The 16,428-nt window shown below is 37.3% G+C and overlaps 1 protein-coding gene and 1 pseudogene across 1 annotated transcript in view; both read right to left on the bottom strand.

Moving 5' to 3' along the window:
- LOC128746386 (zinc finger protein 62 homolog) overlaps nt 1–16,423 on the bottom strand; it is a 42,414-nt gene extending 25,991 nt beyond the window's left edge. Inside the window, exons 1-2 of the mRNA XM_053843437.1 lie at nt 16,420–16,423; nt 15,644–16,334 (exon numbers count right to left, since the gene is read on the bottom strand). Of these exons, the coding sequence (XP_053699412.1) occupies nt 15,644–16,334; nt 16,420–16,423 (695 nt within the window). The remainder of the gene's footprint in view (nt 1–15,643; nt 16,335–16,419) is intronic.
- On the bottom strand, nt 3,169–3,244 carry LOC128733236 (U6 spliceosomal RNA; annotated as a pseudogene).
- Nucleotides 16,424–16,428: the final 5 nt, after the last annotated feature.

Here is a 16,428-nt window from a genome sequence, read left to right as displayed (position 1 = left end):
GTTTTCTTTGTCCTTTTTAGTCTTGTTTTTAGTCTTTGTTTTGGCATGTTACTGTTGTCTTTTCGACACCTTTTCGCCGTCTTTTTGTCATCTATCTGGCGTATTCGTCATTTTTCTCGTCTCTTTTTTTGTTATTTTTGTTGCCCGTTTGGCGTCCTTTGATCGTATTTTCGCCATCTTTAGATCGTTTTTTTGTCTCTTTTCATCGATTTGCTGTCAGATTTTTTCGTCGCTTGTGGCGATTTTGATTGCTCACTTCTTTGTCGTCTTTCGTCTGTTTATTTTTCAATGGGCTTTCCGTCAGTTTGTTTCCGTCGTCTTTTTGCCGGCCCTCCGTCGTGTTTTTGTCGCCTATTTTTGTTGTCTTTTCGTCACGTTTTTTGCCATATTTTCATTGACCTGTTTGTTGTCCAAACAAGGAAATGGAGTCTTTTTTACTGTCTTTTCGTTATTCTTTTGTCGTCTTTCTATCGTAATTTTTTTTTTGCTGATCTGGCGCCTTTCATTGTATTTTCGTCATCTCTTCGTCATGTTCGAATCTCGGCTAGGCGGTGCTTGCTAGATAGAGTCAGTAGGATCGTTACACTGGCCCCGTAATTTTCCTGTACTCTATACAGTCGGCTGCGAAGTCTGTCGATAAAGAAGGGTAATGTCTAATGACGGTTTAAGCCCACGGCTTTGCTTTTTTCGTCATCTCTCTGCCATATTTCTGTCGTCTTTTCATGGTCTGTTGGCATATTGGCGACGTATTTTCGTCCTCTGTTCGTTGTTTTTTAAGATCCGCTTTTGGTATTTTTTGTCACATTTTTTCGTCGGATTTAGGTGTTTTTACCGTTTTTTTTTGTTTCGACGCTTTTTTGACGTCTTTGATTTGTTTTTTTTTTGTCTTTTTAGTTATACTTTTTTGTCTGTTTTTTGGCATCTTACTGTTGTCTTTTCGCCGCCTTTTTATCATCTTTCTGACGTATTTGACATTTTTTGTTATTAATATGGTAGTTTTGGCGTCCCTTGATCGTATTTTCGCCGTCTTTACATCGATTTTTTGTCTCTTTTCATCGATTTGCTGTCAGATTTTTTCGTTGTCAATGTCAATTGAATAATTGATCACTTTCCTGTCGTCTTTCGTCTTTTATTTCAATGGGTTTTTCGCCAATTTGTCTTTACCTTTTTTTAATGTTTCCGTCGTCTTTGTGCTGTCTTTTTGCCGCCCCTTCTTCGTCTTTTTGTCGCCTATTTCTGTTGTTTTTTTTTGCCATATTTTCGTCGACCAGTTTGTTTGTTGTCCATACAAGGAAATGATTTCATTTTAACATTACTTTACTTTTTACTTCATTTTTTCATTTTTATTTTTTCCGGCTCTGGTACCTTTTCACTGTATTTTCGTCTTCATTTTTTTTATCATCTTTCCATCATTTTTTCACTACCTTTTCGTCATTTTTTTGTTATCTTTCTGCCATATTTCTGTTATCTTTTTGTGGTCTGTTTGCCATCATTTCGACGTATTTTCGTACTCTGTACGTCGTTGTTTTTTAACGTCTAACGTATTAAACATCTTTTTGTCGTGTTTTTGTTTTCTTTGTTCTTTTTAGTCATGTATTTTGTCTTCGTTTTGGCATCTTATTGTTGTCTTTTCGAGACCTTTTCGCCGTCTTTTTGTCATCTATCTGGCGTATTTGTCAGTTTTTGTCATGCTTTTTTGTTATTTTTGTTGCTGTTTTGGCTTCCTTTGATCGTACTTTCGCCATCTTTGCATCGCTTCACCGACGTGTTGTCATATTTTTTCATCGTTTATGGCGATTTTGATGGATCACTTTTTAGTCGTCTTTCCTATTTCGTCAGTTCGCCAGTTTGTCGTCACATTTTTGTCATGTTTCCGTCGTCTTTGCGCTGTCTTTTTGCCACCTGTTTGTCGTCTTTTTGTCGTATTTTCATCATTTGCTAGTTTTTTTTGTGCCTGTTTTTGTTTCCTTGTTGCTTTTTCGGTGGCTTTTGCCGTTTTTGTCGCCTTTTTTGTTGTTGCTTCGGCGTCTTTTCGTCGTTTTCTTGTCTTCTTTGAGAAATTGAGTCTTCTTTTGAGAAATCTTGATAGAAATTGATGATATATGCGAAGAAATGTTTCCGTCGTCTTTGTGCTGTCCTTTTGTCGCCCCTTCTTCGTTTTTTTGTCGCCTATTTATGTAGTCTTTTTTGCCATATTTCCGTCGGCCTGTTTGTTGTCCATACAAGGAAATGGTTTCATTTTAACTTTACTTTACTCTTTACTTCATTTTTTCATTATTTTTATTTTTTTCCAACTCTGGCACCTTTTCATTGTAGTTTCGTCTTCATTTTTTTATCATCTTTTCACTACCTTTTCGTCATTTTTTTTGTTGTTATCTTTCTGTCATCTTTTTGTGGTCTGTTTGCCATCATTTCGACGTATTGTTGTAATCGTTGTTTTTTAACGTCTAACGTCTTTTTTATTTCGATTCGATGCCTTTTTGACACCTTTAAACATCTTTTTATCGTGTTTTTGTTTTGTTTGCTCTTTTAAGTCACGTATTTTGTCTTCGTTTTGGTATCTTACTGTTGTCTTTTCGACACCTTTTCACCTTTTTTTTGTCATCTATCTGGCATATCTGTCAGTTTTTGTCATGCTTTTTTGTTATTTTTGTTGCTGTTTTGGCTTGCTATGACCGTATTTTCGCCATCTTTGCATCGTTTCACCGACGTGTTGTCATATTTTTTCGTAGTTTATGGCGATCACTTCTTAGTCGTCTTTCTTCTTTCGTCAATGGGCTTTTCGCCAGTTGGTCGTCACCTTTTTGTCATGTTTCCGTCGTTTTGCGCTGTCTTTTTGCCACCTATTTGTCGTCTTTTTGTCGTATTTTCATCATTTGCTAGTTTTTTTGCGTCTATTTTTGTTTCTTTGTTGCTTTTTCGGTGGCTTTTGCCGTTTTTGTCGCCTTTTTTGTTGTTGCTTCGGCGTCTTTTCGTCGTTATCTTGTCTTCTTTGAGAAATTGAGTCTTCTTTTGTGAAATCTTGATAGAAATTGTTGATATATGCGAAGAAATAGAAATGACAATATTTTACTTTTCTCCCGTACTTCAACCAGCAAAATGTAAGCTTTACTATGAATTTGAATTTATCGCGCTCACCCAGAACCGGAAGCCCGGGGCCCGGGCCAAAGCCTTGCGCAGGGGCCATGCTAATCTTCTCTGTATCGTTCCAATTTTTGTATATGTCCAGCTGAAGCTACGTGACGTGAGCCAGAGCCTGAGAGTGAATAACATTATACTATCAATGAATGTTATGATGAATGGTTCTAACTGCCGTAAAGTCAAAATTGCAAGTTTGAATTGACACCATTGAAGAATTAATGTAAGTGTTCCCTTTTTAATTCACCTTTTTTCTTGAATTTTATGATAATCCGTAGATACGAGCACTTGATCCATAGAAAATTCCTAAATCCGTAGAACTGCGGATAAATCCGTAGATTCGGCTTCATTAGTTGGGGCTGGTACTTCTTCCTCGTTGGTTGGAAGGCGTAGTATAATGTGTCAGAGATGTTTTCAGATAACGGAAAGATATACGGTGGTGCGCTGAACGTCAGCTTCGATAGCTACTTGAACTTTTATAATCTCAACAGGAGGAGAGAAGAAAATAAGTGAATTCCGTCAACCTCGCTCCACACCATGGCGGTTTGTGGGAAGCAGGTGTTAGGAGTGCAAAGTACCATCTACACCATATATATTTGACCTACGAGGACAATTGATAGATGTTGCTAAGCAGACTTACTTGTATCGAAGGGAACACACTTTTTCTCGGTATTAGATAATTCAGAAATATAAACAATAGCGTTCTAGCGACGCTGGCTAAAGGAAGGAAACTACAAAAATTCGAACTGGTCTATTTTTAGTTTGGAAGGGATATAATGCTCAACCGCCACCATCTGCAGACTTACAAGATCGCGCAAGTCCAACCACACAAATAGCAGTTGTAAAACAATAGAAGATAATAAGTGAGGTATTGAGGCTAGCTTAATGGGCGAACCTCCAGCTTGCAAAATACTGCTTCGGAATGTGCAAAACAGAGGATGTGTGCGTGCAAGCAAAATACGTCTGATGATGCTTATGGAAGGGTTTTCTTCTGTAAATCATGTCCTTTTGTTCGTGTTAAAAATGATGCGAAAAAATTTTTTTTTAAAGTATTTATTCAGTTCAGTCTTTTCGATTTGAGATAGCTAGATCTTCATCCTTCGTTATGTATAATGTTTTATTTTCATCACATTTTTTGTTTCAGCGCCATTATTACACGCATAAAACGCATATCATTGATGTGACAACGCACCAGGTGCTGCACTACCCGAAACACTCCAGGAAATCCTACTCCGCAGAGAGGACACTTGTATGCCGGATCTGTGGTGTGATTTTTCAGGTGTGCCATTGATGATTCTGCGCCGCACAGTTCACTTTTGTATTTCGTTCTGCGATCGGTGCCCGGGTTGTGAAATCGTCTGTGTTTGGTAAGACCAGATTTAGAAGTGAAGTTTTTATGACATATATCACAAGCGTACTTTCGCTCTTTCTCGTGACTACTGGCAGCACAGTCCGAGTGAACTCTCATATGTTTTTCTAGCTTAACTTGTTCAGTAAATTTTTTATCACACACGGAACACGCGTACCATTTCTTGCTATGAATTTTTTGGTGATTTTTCAAGTGTGAGTTGTAAACAAAGCGCTTATGGCACACTTCACACTTAAAAAGCCTTTCCGATCCATGTTTGATGCGCTTATGTATGGCAAGATTGTTCTTTGAACTAATCATTTTCTTGCATTCGTCGCACTGTACCTGTGATTCAGCCGGGTTGTGGAGTCGTCTGTGTCTGGTAAGAATACCTTTAGCAGTGAAGCTTTTATGACATATATCACAAGTGTACTTTCGCTCTTCCTCGTGACTACTGGCAGCACTGTCCGAGTGAACTCTCATATGTTTCTCTAGCTTAACTTGTTCAGTAAATTTTTTATCACACACGGAACATGCGTACCATTTCTTGCTGTGAATTTTTTGGTGATTTTTCAAGTGTGAGTTATAAACAAAGCGCTTATGGCACACTTCACACTTAAAAGGCCTTTCCGATCTATGTTTGTGGCGTTTATGTATGGCAAGATTATTCTTTGAACTAATCATTTTCTTGCATTCATCGCACTGTACCTGTGATTCAGCCGGGTTGTGAATTAGTCTGTGTCTGGTAAGACCAGGTTTAGTAGTGAAGCTTTTATGACATATGTCACAAGCGTACTTTCGCTCTTTCTCGTGACTACTGGCAGCACTGTTCGGGTTTGAAACGGCGGTACGGATTTGTTTTTGTTGCCATTCATCAGCACGGTTCGTCTTTTCCAATACGGCGCCATTGCTGGAACGGAAGAGAGGCGATTGATAGATTGTGGGAAATGAATCAGTGCAGTACTTTTAATTGGCAGCTTCGTTGGCAGGTGTGTAGATGAAGGCGTGACAGAAAGAGGAAAGACAGGGACAGCGGAAAAGAAAAACACCGAAACAAGCCAAGAAAAAGAAAACAGAACAGAAAGCAAGGTAAACCACAAGGAAAAGGAACAATAGAAAGAAAAAAGTCGATAAAGGAAACAGGAAGGAATGGAACAGGAACAGCAGGAATGACATAAAAAGGTCAAACTAGATTTAAAAGGAGAAAGAATGTGGGAAATGGGATGGGAAAATGGACAAAAAGACAAAAACTTTAGAAATTCTAGGATTTAGCGAAGCTGCTCTCCAAAAAACCGAAGGTACAATAAGACAGGAGAAAAAACGTGACAAAAACTGGACAAGCAGGAAACAACAAAAGAACGGAAAACAGCATAAAACAAGAAGATGGAGAACGAAGAACTGAGAAAAAAGAAAAAAAACGAGAGTAAAGTAAGAAAACGAAGGAAGAAGCGTAAATTTGACAGAAAAGGGGTAAAAAACGGGAAGAGAAGTAAAACGGGATAGTAAATGAGAAAAAACACCAAAATTATGAAATACCGGGAACAGAACAAGTGGAAATCGATACCGAAAAAGAAAAAAAATGAAAACGGACGACAAAAAGTGATCGGCAAAGAAAAGCAAACAGGGTCTAATAAGAGAAGGAACGGAGCAGGCAAACAAAAACAACGACAAAAGACTCAAATTGGAACTGAAAATCGAAACGGGATTGAAAATGATTAAACACGAGACTAGGAATGAGAAAAAATGGACTTGAAAACGAACAAAAACGGAAGAAAAGTGGTAAAAAACGTAAAAGAACAATAAGGACTCTGGAAAAGTATGGAAACGGAACAGAAATAAGGAAAAGAAAACAACGAACAAAAAAAAATTAATAAATGGGACAGAAAAAAAATAAAAATGAATGAAGAAAAATGGATCAGGGAACGAAAAAAACGGAAGAAAAGAGGCGATAAACGGAAAAGAACAATAAGGGAACGGGCGGAAAACGGGTCCGGAAAAGAAGAAAAAAGGTACTGTTGAAGAGGAAACAACGGGTCAGAAAAAAGAGAAAACGAGAGAAAAGGAGTAAAACGAGACAAGAAAGCAAATATGGAAAAATAAATACAAAAAATAATTCGAAATCCAAAAGCGGAAACAATAATAGAAGATAATCGTTAGAAGAACAATAAGGACTCTGGAAAAGGAAGAAAACGGAACAGAAATAAGGAAGAGAAGAGAAAACGAACGAAAAAAATTAAACCAAAGAAAAAGAGGCAAAATGGGACAGAAAAAGAATCAAATAAAAAAAAAGAAGGCAAAAAGCGATCGGAAAAGACAAACGGAATGTGACAGAAAAGGTGGAAAAGCAGAACATAGTAACAGGAACGTCACAGACGAAAAGGAAAAAGTATAAACGGGACAGAAAATGACCAGGAAACGAAAAAAAACGAAAGAGAAGAGGTGAAAAACGGAAAAGAACAATCAAGGAACTTAGGGAAAGGGCGAAAAACGGGACCGGAAAAGAAGAAAAAGAGTCAGAAAAAAGTGAAAAGGAGTAAAACGAGACAAGAAAGCAAATATGGAAAAATAAATACAAAAAGTAATTCCAAAACCAAAAACGGAAATAATAATAGAAGATAACCGTTAGAGGAAACGAGGAAAAAGAAGTCAAATGGAATGTAAAAGAAGAAATATGGGACGAAAATGCTAAAACGGTACAGAAAAAGAAAAACATGAAAAACAGACAAACGAAAAAGGTAAAACGAAAGGCGTTAAATGAGATATTAAAAAGGAAAACCGGAGGGGAAAGAAAAAAAAGGATTGAACAACGGATTAAACGTGACAGGCAAACAGCAGTGAAGAGGAAAAACGGTACACTCGAAGACGAGAAGATGAAAAAGGAGAAAACGAGGAGAAAAGCAGATAAAAAAAAGTTAAAATAACACGAAAACTTTCAAACGGAAGAAAGGAAAACGAGAAGAGAAAAGACGGAAACGAGAAAGAATTTAATGAAACCAAAAAAAAAACGGTACAGAAAACGAGAAACAACAGAACAAAAAGTGGAAAAGCGGGATTGGAAATGAGAAAAAACGGATCAGAAGAAGCGGAAACAAAAGGCAAAAAAACAGAGGAGGGCTTAAAGAGGCAGAACGGGACAGGAAAAGAATAAAGAATAAGCAAACTGGATGCAAAAATCGATCGGAAAAAAAATCAGGATGTGACAGAAAAGCCGGAAAGGCGATACATAATAACAGGAATAACAGCACAGACAAATACGGAGAAGTGAATTAAACGAAAATCGAAAGCGAAAAAAAGAAAAAAGTCGAACTGGGATAAAATACGACAAAAAGATGAGACAGGGGAAGATGAAAAATTGACCTGGAAACGAGAAAAAATGGAAGAAAAAAGGCAAAATACGGAAACCAGCAATTATGACTTAGGAAAAGGATGAAAAACTGGACAGGAAAAAAAAAAGAAAGCGGAAGGCAAGGAAAAGGTGGAAAAGCAGTGCTTAATAATAGGAAGAACACCACAGACCAAAAGGAAAAGCAAAAAAAACAAAAATCAAGACCGAGAAAAAGAAAAAAAAATGAGACACAGGGGAAGAGAAAAAATGAACCTTGAAACGAGAAAAAATGGAAGAAAAAAGGCGAAAAACGGAAAGGAACAATCAGGACTAAGCAAAAAGACGAAAACGGGACCGGAAAAGAAGAAAAATGAACAGAGGTAGAGGAAACAGCGGTCAGAAAAAAGGGAAAACGAGAGAAAAAAGGGTAAAACAACACAAGAAAGGAAATACGGAACCGAAAACAAGCGAAATCAATAGGGAAAATAGGAACAGCGAAAGAGAAAAGGAAAACCGATAGAGGAAACGAAAAAAAAAGAGGTCAAACGAAATATAAAAGGAGAAAGATTGGACATAAGTGTGAAAACGAAAGAGAAGAAGACGTAAAATGAGAGATTAAAAAGAGAAACCGGAGGCGAAAGACAAAAAAGGGATTGAAAAACAGATTAAACGTGAAGGAAAAACTGCAGCAAAAAAAAAGAAAAAATGACAGTCGAAGACGAGAACGTGAAAAGAAAGGCAGATTCAAAGTTAAGAGGTAAAATAAGACGAAAACTTACGAAATAAGGGAAAAAGAGAAGAGTTAAAATAGAAGAAAAACTTTAAACGAAATAAGGGAAAAAGAGGAGTGAAAAGATGGAAAGAATTTAACGAAACTAAAAAAATGGTACATAAATATCCAGCCAAAAAACGAAAAAAAAAGTGAAAAAGCGACCGAACCTCGTGTTTTAATCGACCTTGAAATGCGGTATATTAATATTTTTTGAAACGGTGATTCTACAATTGATTAAGGGACGGTAGGGGAAAGCAATGAAAATTTTTCGGTAAAGGAGGGGAAAGAGCGGCAAAGTGAGGTAGGGGGAGGGGTTATTGGTAGCTATGCTTTTAACAAGTTGTCGTTGTGACTCCTACCTTTTGTCCAATGCTGAAAGGTGCATGAGTCGAACCAAGCTATAATCTGAGATTATAGAAAGAAAAGAAGAGAAGAGACAGGGAAGGCGTGAGAAAACGGGAAAGAAAAAGATAAAAAACAAGGCAAGAAAAAGAAAACGGAATAGGAAACAAGAGAAACCAAAAAGAAAAAGAAGAATAGCGAGAGAAAAAGTCGATAGAGGAAACGAAAAACTAAGAAAAAACTACGAAACGATGACGAAAAGTTGCAATAACAGCAACAAAAAGAATAATAATAACGGTAAAAAAGCGGCTGAATTTCATTTCACAAAAATGCCGAATACGGAGGTCAATAAACAACCAACAAACAACGAAAATGCGATGAAAAGATGGCAAATAGACCATTAAATGACTTCAGAAATGAAGAGAAAAAACAACGAAATGACGGCAATCAGACGACAATAGGATGACCAAATACAGCAAATAGAGGACAAACGTAAAACGACAAAAAATAGTTAAAAAACTTTAAAATATGATGAAATGACGATTGACGATGCGCATAGTAAAGAAGCACAAAAAACAATGCAAAAAAGAGGCCAAAAAGATAACGAAGATATGACAAAAAGACGACGAAAATACAGTAAAAAGACAACATTTTTGTTGTTAGCTGAACAACAAATAGGACGACGAAAGAATGGCAAAAAAGTAACGAAAAGACCACAAAAAGCGACGAAATAACAAAATGACACTAAAAAACGACAAAAACGGCAAAAAGCTGCCGAAACGAGTCTCGAAAAATGTCAAAAATACACCTTAAGAAACGACTAACAGACGACACTAATACGATGAAAATATTACAAAATTAGTATAAAAAGAAAAGATCCTTGGGCTTAAACGTCTTTCTAAGACTTAACCCTTCCTTATTGACAAACTTCACAGCCGGCTGTTAGGGTACAGGACAGTTACGGGGCTGGCTAGTGCTACAATCCTACTGACTCTGAAAGAGATGAGAAAGAGGCAGCGAATTGACAGTGGCAAAGTAACGACAAGGTGATGAAAAATTTATAACAAGTTGACGAAAAACGCAAAATAAGCGACAAAAATATCCAAGAAGACAATAAAAACGAAGAAAACTTTAAATAGGTGCAGAAAAGGCGACGAAAAGACGACCGAAAGGCGATAAAACAGCGACAAGAAATGTCAAAAAACACCGCAATAAAAATAACAAATATTCGAAAAGAGATAACAAAAGGCCCGAAAAGCAGATGTTAAAAAGAACGAAAAACGGCTAACAGACGTTAAAAGGAAAACATAAAAACGACAAGAAGACGACTGCAAAAGGCGACAGAGCACACATAATAAAAAAGACGAAAAATTAGAGACAAAAAAAACGAAGAAATTGAACGGAGAAATGTAGGATGAAAAAAGGGAAACACAAAACTTGAAAGGCGAATGATAATTTATTAAAGCTTTTCGCTCTTCGCTCTGATGCACCAGCTTTGTTAACTTAAAAATACATCCGTAAGTAGAAAAGTTGAAGTTTTACTGTCAAATCATCCTGAACAATTTGGTTTACAGCGACCGTAATAAAATATCCCACAGAATAATTAATAAATTTTGTGCAATCTCCGTTGGTTTGCAGCATATGCGCATTAAATTTTATCGCGTTCATTGATATGATAGGTGGATAAAATCAACGCGCCATTAAAGTTTTACAATTTTCGAAAACTGGTTTGAAGAAAAAACAAGTATATTCAACTAGTCAATCTCAATTTCTAGCAAAATCATTTCTGTTGCTTTCTGTGACAGGAAAATCTGATTGTTAATAACTTTCTTTCTGCAAAACAATTTGCTTTGAAGAATTTTGTTTTGCGAGCTAAAACAATTTTTTTATTTTATTTTATGTACAACTATAAATTTTCTTTATTTACGATTCTATTATGGTTTTATAGCGGGCTATAAGTATCCTCTTGGTGTTGAGTAATACCATTTTAAAACCCGAGGTAATGATTAATACCGCCATAAAATCCTCATGAAACCCAAGAAAAGCCAGATGGCTTTAGAAGTGTTGCTGGGGAGGACCCCAGCACCCAGCATGACCAGGATTTGAAAGCGATGACCACTCATAAAGGACTAACAATATCCGTGTAGTTCTGCACATGAGGGCTGATACACGATGCCAATCGTAGGAAACTCCGCAATTCCGTTACGGTCTTAGGTTCACGAAAGGATCTAATGCTCCTTATCTCTTCTTCGTCAACACGAAACCGAAATTTTCGTCGAGTTTTATCAAACTCGCACTTCACGCTGGAAGATTTCGGGAGCACAATTAACTCCGAACATCAACCTGGAGAATCTGAACATACCACTCACGATGAGAAATGTAATGAGGTCACGTGTTTCGCGGTGCAGCTCGAAATGATGAAAGGCGTTACTCAAATCGAGTTTTGCAAAATGTGTGGATCCGTTGCAACGTTACATTCATTTTTTCTATTAGAGGAAGATGGATATAGTCACGTTTGATCGCCTTATTTGGTGCTATCATATTTACTGAAAATTAGCTTTTCCCTTCGCGACTACACACGTTCCGCTGATTCTGTTTGGAGCAGCGATTATCTCTTCAATTATACCATGGGACTCACTTCTTCAAATCTGTGCCTTGCCGCATCCTTGAAAGCTACCGGAGCATTATAGTACGCATTCCTGGCAGGATCGCCGCATTCGGGCATTCAACCCGCGCATCTCACCTCTTCTTACAAGATGAAATTTTATTTTATTTAATTCCATTTGGCCGGCCGCCAGCACAGCTAGGGTTATATGGGAAGATGAAATTAAAAAAAAACTTAATATAAAAGCAAAGAAGAAAAAGCCTAACTTACAACACCCTTCAAAAAAAATTATTGTTGAATTTGCCACTTATTATATTTATTTGGAGATAAAAGGCGACTTGTCATGCATTCAACTGATCACAAGCAAACGAAATTCTGAAAATAACTCTTTACCATGAAATTGTGAGTGAGTTTGTGGCAGAGGGTAATTTCTGTATCTGATCATTCAAAAGGTGCAACAGTTCGGCATCATTACCACCACTTGTATTATTCAAATACTTAACAATCAACACAATTAAGAACACTATTTACTGGTACCTGGTTAAGTTACCTGGTGAGCACAGATGGATATCCTAGCACATCCCCCTCCATATCATTGACTTTTCTCTGAGAGGAAGCACAAGTTTCCGATTCTTTCAGCATTGAAGATGATTCGACTCGTAGGGTAAGCCTAAGAGCAACTTTGCCTTCACGTAATTGCTGTTTTTATCTTTTCAGAAATGTGGAAAACTACCCTTCCCATTCTAATCTGTTACGTAAATTTTTCATCACCCGCTTTGTTGTGTCCTTCTGGACCCGTGGGATTCTCAGCCTGGTGATTTTTTTCGAGACGATAGTATCGAATTTTCCACCCGAAGTACCTCTACTTCTTATTCATTTCACTTAACTTTCATAACATATCATGAGACTATTTTTCTGAGTCGCTCTTTTTAACAAACAGTTTCCATTGACATCATGGGATCAACCATTTTAACTGCCAAAAATCCAAATAAATCAATAGCTCAAACCTGTATGCAACAGCTTATGCATATAATCTGATACTTGATTCATACTAAGTAAAGCCATCTTTTCGACAATGATCATATAACACTATTTTATTTGTCTCTGGTCGTATAAAGCAGTTTGATCCGTCTATGGTCTAACCGGTCCATATCTTTTTCTTTTACTTCTTCTCATCTGTTTCAACAATGATCATACCAAATCATTTAATTCATCTATGGTCGTACCGAACCATATATATCATTCAACAATGATCGTACCAAATCATTTAGTTCATTTATGGTCGTACCGAACTATATACATCATTCAACAATGATCGTGCCAAATCATTTAGTTCATTTATGGTCGTACCGAACCATATACATCATTCAACAATGATCGTACCAAATCATTTAGTTCATCAATGGTCGTACCGAACTATATACATCATTCAACAATGATCGTACCAAATCATTTAGTTCATTTATGGTCGTACCGAACCATATACATCATTCAACAATGATCGTACCAAATCATTTAGTTCATTTATGGTCGTACCGAACCATATACATCATTCAACAATGATCGTACCATATCATTTAGTTCATCAATGGTCGTACCGAACTATATACATCATTCAACAATGATCGTACCAAATCATTTAGTTCATTTATGGTCGTACCGAACCATATACATCATTCAACAATGATCGTACCAAATCATTTAGTTCATTTATGGTCGTACCGAACCATATACATCATTCAACAATGATCGTACCATATCATTTAGTTCATCAATGGTCGTACCGAACTATATACATCATTCAACAATGATCGTACCAAATCATTTAGTTCATTTATGGTCGTACCGAACCATATACATCATTCAACAATGATCGTACCAAATCATTTAGTTCATTTATGGTCGTACCGAACCATATACATCATTCAACAATGATCGTACCAAATCATTTAGTTCATTTATGGTCGTACCGAACCATATACATCATTCAACAATGATCGTACCAAATCATTTAGTTCATCAATGGTCGTACCGAACTATATATATCATTCAACAATGATCGTACCAAATCATTTAGTTCATTTATGGTCGTACCGAACCATATACATCATTCAACAATGATCGTACCAAATCATTTAGTTCATTTATGGTCGTACCGAACCATATACATCATTCAACAATGATCGTACCAAATCATTTAGTTCATCAATGGTCGTACCGAACTATATACATCATTCAACAATGATCGTACCAAATCATTTAGTTCATTTATGGTCGTACCGAACCATATACATCATTCAACAATGATCGTACCAAATCATTTAGTTCATTTATGGTCGTACCGAACCATATACATCATTCAACAATGATCGTACCATATCATTTAGTTCATCAATGGTCGTACCGAACTATATACATCATTCAACAATGATCGTACCAAATCATTTAGTTCATTTATGGTCGTACCGAACCATATACATCATTCAACAATGATCGTACCAAATCATTTAGTTCATTTATGGTCGTACCGAACCATATACATCATTCAACAATGATCGTACCAAATCATTTAGTTCATCAATGGTCGTACCGAACTATATACATCATTCAACAATGATCGTACCAAACCATTTAGTTCTTCTATGGTCGTACCGAGACACATAAATCATTCAACAATGATCGTACCAAATCATTTAACTCATCTATGGTCGTACCGAACCATATACATCATTCAACAATGATCATACCAACTCATTTAGTTCATTAATGGTCGTACCGCACCATATACATCATTCAATAATGATCGTACCAAATCATTTAGTTCATCAATGGTCGTACCGAACTATATACATCATTCAACAATGATCGTACCAAACCATTTAGTTCTTCTATGGTCGTACCGAGACACATAAATCATTCAACAATGATCGTACCAAATCATTTAGTTCATTTATGGTCGTACCGAACCATATACATCATTCAACAATGATCGTACCAAATCATTTAGTTCATTTATGGTCGTACCGAACCATATACATCATTCAACAATGATCGTACCAAATCATTTAGTTCATTTATGGTCGTACCGAACCATATACATCATTCAACAATGATCGTACCAAATCATTTAGTTCATCAATGGTCGTACCGAACTATATACATCATTCAACAATGATCGTACCAAACCATTTAGTTCTTCTATGGTCGTACCGAGACACATAAATCATTCAACAATGATCGTACCAAATCATTTAGTTCATTTATGGTCGTACCGAACCATATACATCATTCAACAATGATCGTACCAAATCATTTAGTTCATTTATGGTCGTACCGAACCATATACATCATTCAACAATGATCGTACCAAATCATTTAGTTCATCAATGGTCGTACCGAACTATATACATCATTCAACAATGATCGTACCAAACCATTTAGTTCTTCTATGGTCGTACCGAGACACATAAATCATTCAACAATGATCGTACCAAATCATTTAACTCATCTATGGTCGTACCGAACCATATACATCATTCAACAATGATCATACCAACTCATTTAGTTCATTAATGGTCGTACCGCACCATATACATCATTCAATAATGATCGTACCAAATCATTTAGTTCATCAATGGTCGTACCGAACTATATACATTATTCAACAAAGATCGTACCAATTCGTTTAGTTCTTCTATGGTCGTGCCAAACCACATCGCTGCCGAGATGGTATACAGTCAGCGCGATGCATGTTCTGATGCTGAGATAAGCGATATTCTGTACCAAGGGCATTCAATCCCCACATACGCAGGAAATTACGTGGCGACCGGTCATGGCAGAATGATCCTCTGGGATAAAACCACATAGAAAAAGTAATCTGTTAATGGCCTTTTCCTTACGCAAAGGAAAAACACGGCTAAATTAAGGTGAAAACAAGACAGAAAGATGGAGATCATTCAAAACTAGAAAAATTGAAACAACCTAGAGTTGTCAATCCCGGTAAACGTTTTATTTCGGGTTCAAACGTCGTTCAAAGTTAGAACATTCCTTCCCGGACAGTGTGCTCGCTTGTGACGGGTAAAATTATTCTGTCGCGTGAATTCTGCCCCGCACCGGTCACACTTGAACGGTTCCGAAGCAACGACGACGGCCCGATGGATTTTCCTATGTTCTCCCAAATTGCTGGTTGATTTGTACGACGAACCACAGATGTCGCACCGGTACGGTCGCTCACCGCTGTGGCACCGCATATGGTACGCCAATCCGGACTGCTGGAGGAAACGTTTACCGCACAGCGGACACTCGTACGGCCGATCCGTGCTGTGCGTCTTCTGGTGCACCGTAAAGGCTGATTTCATGTAAAAATCTTTACCGCACACGTCACATTTGTACTCCTTGCTCCGATCTGAGCTGTGAATTTTTTCGTGAGTTTTGAGCTGTGAGTTGAAGTGAAACCGCTTATCGCACCGTGCACATTTGAGCGTCTTTTCCAATCGATGATTGATGGCCTTATGTCTGCTGAGATTCTCGCTTGAGCTAACAGTTTTGCCGCAGATGTCGCACTCCAGCTGTTGTTGCTCATCCGTGTTGTGACGTTGCCGGTGTTTTTTCAGATATTTTTTCGAAGTGAATCTTCGGCCACAGATATCGCAAGCGTAGTTTCGTTCTTCCTCGTGACCGGCAGCACTGTTTTGAGGAGGTTTTGAGCCGAAGGTATGGAGCAGTTTTTGTTGGGCACCCTCAGCACGGCTCGTCTCTTCCAGCACGGCAGCATCGCTGGAACAGAAGAAAAGCCCATTGATAGCTTGTGGGAAATGGATCAAAGCACTACTTTTAGTTTAGTCTGGTTGGCAGTATCTTTTCGAAACGAAAATGAGGAACACAAAAACCCATTAAGA

This window comes from Sabethes cyaneus, chromosome 1 (assembly GCF_943734655.1).
Source record: "Sabethes cyaneus chromosome 1, idSabCyanKW18_F2, whole genome shotgun sequence".
Taxonomy (NCBI): Eukaryota; Metazoa; Arthropoda; class Insecta; order Diptera; family Culicidae; genus Sabethes; species Sabethes cyaneus.
The sequence above is the reverse complement of the archived record's forward strand: the minus strand, read 5'-3'. Positions and strand labels throughout refer to the sequence as shown.